The sequence below is a fragment of the Camelina sativa genome, chromosome 8, assembly GCF_000633955.1.
Source record: "Camelina sativa cultivar DH55 chromosome 8, Cs, whole genome shotgun sequence".
In the NCBI taxonomy this organism is placed as follows: domain Eukaryota; kingdom Viridiplantae; phylum Streptophyta; class Magnoliopsida; order Brassicales; family Brassicaceae; genus Camelina; species Camelina sativa.
In genome coordinates this window covers 4,205,588-4,210,471 of record NC_025692.1, presented here as the reverse complement: position 1 = coordinate 4,210,471, position 4,884 = coordinate 4,205,588, and the positions used below count along the sequence as shown (strand labels likewise).

The 4,884-nt window shown below is 40.3% G+C and overlaps 2 protein-coding genes across 2 annotated transcripts; one reads left to right on the top strand and one right to left on the bottom strand.

The window, feature by feature from the left end:
* Positions 262 to 2,286, top strand: LOC104706082 (cation/calcium exchanger 1-like). Its single transcript, XM_010422213.2, has 2 exons — positions 262 to 586; positions 660 to 2,286. Exons 1-2 carry the CDS (start codon positions 337 to 339, stop codon positions 2,126 to 2,128), a joined length of 1,719 nt encoding a protein of 572 aa, XP_010420515.1. The 5' UTR covers positions 262 to 336; the 3' UTR covers positions 2,129 to 2,286.
* On the bottom strand, positions 3,190 to 4,884 carry LOC104709199 (cation/calcium exchanger 2-like; the record flags this gene model as incomplete). The annotated part of the gene is made up of 1 exon (XM_010425850.1): positions 3,190 to 4,884. A coding segment is annotated over one exon (1,461 nt), but the record flags the coding sequence as incomplete, so codon positions are not given.

Below are 4,884 nucleotides of genomic sequence, written 5' to 3'. Positions count from 1 at the left end.
TATAGTACATGAATATCTCGTAAAAACCAATATAACAGATAACGAGTTTTATAAAAACACTTTATCAACTTCGATTTTTCTTCCTTTGTGTGAATAATAATTGAATGTAACCTCCCCCACTTAATATATATTTCGCATAAAAAGACAATAATTTCCCCTACCCACATCCGCATGAAAAAAAAAGAATATTATATTTTCCGAAATGTATTAACAATTCAAAATTCCACACAAAAATATTACAAAAATAAAAATTAAAAATAGTACAATTTTCTCATTATTATATCAAAAACCTAACACCCCTCATTATTGCTCCCACTTACCAATCCGCTTCCGTGAATGGCAAGTCTCTTCTCCTCACGTCTCAGCTCTCGTTCGCTCTCTCTCCTCATCGACCTCTTCTTCGTATTCCTCATCTATCTTCATTTCGCTTCACAAAATCCTCCTCCTCCTCACTCCGGATCCATAGAAGCCTTAAATTCTCTCGTCGGCGGCGACAGTGACAGCTGCAGCGGAGGACTAGCAGCCCTCGACGACCACCGTTCCAAGTGTTCTTACATTAGATCTCAATCAAAATGTGGCCCACAAGGTTACNGCAGCCCTCGACGACCACCGTTCGAAGTGTTCTTACATTAGATCTCAATCAAAATGTGGCCCACAAGGTTACATAGACTATCTCAAGATTTTCTTCTGCATCTTCGGACAATCCCCTGTTTTGGGCCATCTAGTTTTATCCGTCTGGTTGTTTGTTCTGTTCTACTTGCTCGGAGACACGGCCGCGAGTTACTTCTGTCCTTCTTTGGACAGCTTATCTAAGGTTTTGAAGCTGTCTCCTACAATGGCTGGAGTCACGCTTCTCTCTCTAGGAAACGGTGCCCCTGATTTGTTCTCCAGTGTTGTCTCCTTCACTAGATCGAATGATGGTGATTTCGGGCTCAACTCTATATTAGGCGGCGCGTTCTTCGTCTCTAGCTTCGTTGTCGGGACGATTTGCGTGTTGATTGGATCCAGAGATGTCTCTATTGACAGAAACAGCTTTATCCGCGACGTGGTTTTTCTTCTGGTAGCTCTTTGCTGTCTCGGTTTGATCATCTTCGTGGGCAGAGTAACTATTTGGGCCGCTCTCTGTTACCTATCCATTTATCTACTCTACGTAGGGTTCTTATCGGTTTCACATTTCTTTGACCGCAAGAAACGTATGTCCGATCAGATTCTTCGTAGCAGAGAGGATTTAGCCGAGATGGGCGTCCCGTTGCTAGGCTGTATAGCTGAAGAGAAGCTTGTTTTGCCAGAGAAACCAGCTCAAGAATTCAAGGTTGTGTTTCTTGAGCCTCCAAAAAGGCACCGGTCTTGCTTCTTCGTACTAGTGAGCATCGTAGGACTACCTCTATATCTCCCCCGGCGACTCACTATTCCCGTGATTTGCGAAGAAAAATGGTCAAGGCCTTGCGCGGTGGTCTCCACAGCCATCGCGCCTGTTCTACTAACCGAACTATACTGTTCTCATTACAGCGGATCCCGAAGAAACCTATTCTTGTACATAATTTCAGGATCTGTCGGGCTAATCCTCTGTATCTTAGCATACTTGACGACAGAAAAATCACATCCGCCGAGGAAATTCTCATTAGTTTGGCTTCTAGGAGGCTTCACAATGAGTGTGACATGGACATACATCATAGCACAAGAGCTAGTCTCTTTGTTAATATCCTTAGGAAATATCTTTGGGATTAGCCCTTCCGTGCTAGGACTTACCGTTCTAGCTTGGGGCAATTCCTTAGGCGATCTAATCGCCAATGTGACCGTGGCAGTTCACGGAGGCAACGATGGTGCTCAAATAGCACTTTCGGGTTGCTACGCAGGTCCACTATTCAACACGGTAATTGGACTAGGCGTGCCACTAGTTATTTCCTCATTGGGCGAATACCCTGGGGTCTACATCATTCCTAGTGACAATTCGTTGCTTGAGACACTAGGATTCTTAATGGTAGGCTTGCTTTGGGCACTTGTGATAATGCCAAAGAAGAAGATGAGACTTGATAAGCTTGTCGGTGGCGGCCTACTTGCAATTTACCTCTGTTTCTTGTCCTTGAGATTGGCTAGGGTTTTCGGAGTCCTCGATATCGACCGATGAAAATTTGAAGTATTGTAAATTTTTTAAAGTTTTGTTTGGGTTGTTTTTGTAATAGTTAAAGAAAAAGTTGCAAATAGATCATAATTTGTGGTCCTTTGATTTTAAGAAAACGTTGTGAATACTAATGAGAGGGATGGCCAAATTTGTTTGTTGCTGAACACTCAACTCCTGTCAGGCTCACTTAGTACCTCACTTAAAAAGAAAAAAAAAATTGGATTGTTGTTATAGGTTCATTGTTCATGACTTCAGGGATTGTATATATATATATATATATGACATCATTAATACCAAAATTCTGTTACCACTCTAATTAAATAAGGTTCATTACATGTGAATACCTTCATTATGAAATAAAAGATCATCTTTTTGGTTGTTTTGTGGTTTTGGCTCAAACCATTAATACGTTTTCCAAATTGCAAAAATAAAATAACTCTGATTAAAAGAAAAGAAAACAGAAAAATGGTTTCAATTAGGTGAATTGAACCGGAATGTAGCAAACACGGCCAAATTTCTCTTAAATGTAAAATGTCCCTAATCAGCTATATATTGTGGTAACGGACATTGCTAAGTGTCCCCAAAAATTGGAGTTATCCTAATTCCAAAGATACAGTTTGCAGACAAACAAGAAAAATGTGCCAAATTATTATGTACACGAGTCATGAGGTAAGGAAATTAACAATAGAAACAAAAAAAAAACACATCTTATCTTAAGTTCTTATGCAAATTGGCAAAAAGAGACAAGTGTTGTCGCGTCAAGCAACTCCCACAATACTGGGAATTAAATAGAGTATATTAATTCCCTTCGAAGATAAATAAAATATACTGGCAGAAAAAGAAAAAAAAAAACATTATCTCTATGAGATCAGTATGTGTGTTACTTGAATTTATGAGCAGAGATTGTTGACTAGTCCAGTATGTGACACATATTACAAAATCTAGCTACTCAATTTGAATTACATAACTCTAGTATAAGGCTTCTATAAGCAAGAGAATCTCATTGAAACTAACGAAGTACTAGTATTTATCTTCTTATCAAAACTTCGGAAACTTGTAACCTTACGTAAACAACTTTTTTTGCATTTCAATTCATACAGTTACAGTACTTTTGCATAAGTTCCTCTTCCTCAGGAAACCGAAATTGTATCATAATATTACATGGTTATGAAAAATCTACGTTACAATCTAGATAAGTTATCTATATATATCTATACATTACAAAATCGGATTACTTTTACAGCGTAGAAGAAGATTATACAAACCACATGTTATGTAAAAAAAAAAAGTTGAAAACAAAGTTAGTGAGCATCTCCAACTGTTTGCATAATTCTTATAGACAATGAAGCCAAGTAGATGACCAAAAGCCCTATGCCCATCACACCACCAAGCCTCATACGGTTACTAAACAGAACCAAGAACGACCAAACAAGTCCTATGACCAGAAACCCAAGACTCTCCAACAAACGAGGATCTGTCTTGATCACGATGCTCGACGGATAAACCTGCCACGCACATCCAACAAGGGAAATCCCGAGAGCGAACAATGTATTAAAGATTGGACCGGCGTAACATCCTGATACAGCTACTTGAGCTCCTTCGTTCCCATCGTGCAGCGCCATTGTCACATTTGTTATTAGATCTCCAATCGAATTCCCCCAAGCGAGCACCGTTAGGCCTAAGATCGAAGGGCTTACACCGAAAATGTACCCTAGTGAAGTCAAAAGCGCAACTAGCTCTTGCGCCGACATGTAACTCCATGTCATGCTCATTACAAACCCTCCTGCTAACCAAGGTAATAACCATTTCTTTGGTGGGGTTGATTTTTTCGTCGTGGCTCCTGCAATGAATCCAAGAGCTATACCGATCAAACACCCGATTAGATAAACAATCCCAGCTTCAGTACTAGTAGGTTCCCGCTTCCAGTTCCATAGGAACGACAACAGAACCGGAGCAAATGTGACCGAGGCTACAGCTAATGGTTTAGACCAGTTGGCTTCACTCACAACAGGAATTGTCAATATCCTTGGCAAGTTGAGAGGCAGAGTGATCACCCAAATAACCAACCTTTTCCAGTGATTAAACCCCTGATGATCACCATCTTCGACAACCTGATGCTCTCCAGTAACAACACCATCTTCAATATGCTCAAGATCAAGCCCATCTCTCTGCAAGATTGGTTCACTAAGACTACTACCACGCTTATGAATTGACTCAAGATCAGAGTCAGAACCTTCTCCACCAAATCTCCAAGAGATATACACAAAGGCAACATAAACAGCATAGAGTGAACAAAACCCAAGAGCTCCCCAGAAGTTGATCTTTCCATAGACCAGAATCAAAGCCAAAGAACCAATCGCAGCACAGAAGAAGCAAATATCTCTAATAAAAGCAGCTCTCTCGACCCTTACACGTCTCTTATGCAACGCAATGCTAATGACCCCAACAACAACACAGGTAACAAAAGAAGAACCTCCCACAACAGTGTTGAGACCAACATCATAAGTACCCTTTGATTCTCCCATGAAGGAGACCAAACTCGCAAACAAATCAGGAGCACCGTTACCAAGAGATAAAAGAGTAACGCCAGCAACAGTAGGTGACAAATTAAGAAGCTTTGAGAGACTTTCTAAAGAAGAACAAAAGTACTCAGAAGCTGTATGACCCAATAGATAGAACAAGAGAAGCAACCAGAGGAAGAGAAGAAACTGACCCAAAATTGGGAACCTTTCGAAATTACAATAGAGGAAAGAGAGGTAATC

What these genes read in the sequence shown, in the direction of transcription:
- LOC104706082 (XM_010422213.2), top strand. Translation starts at nt 337, where the DNA reads ATGGCAAGTCTCTTCTCCTCACGTCTCAGCTCTCGTTCGCTCTCTCTC.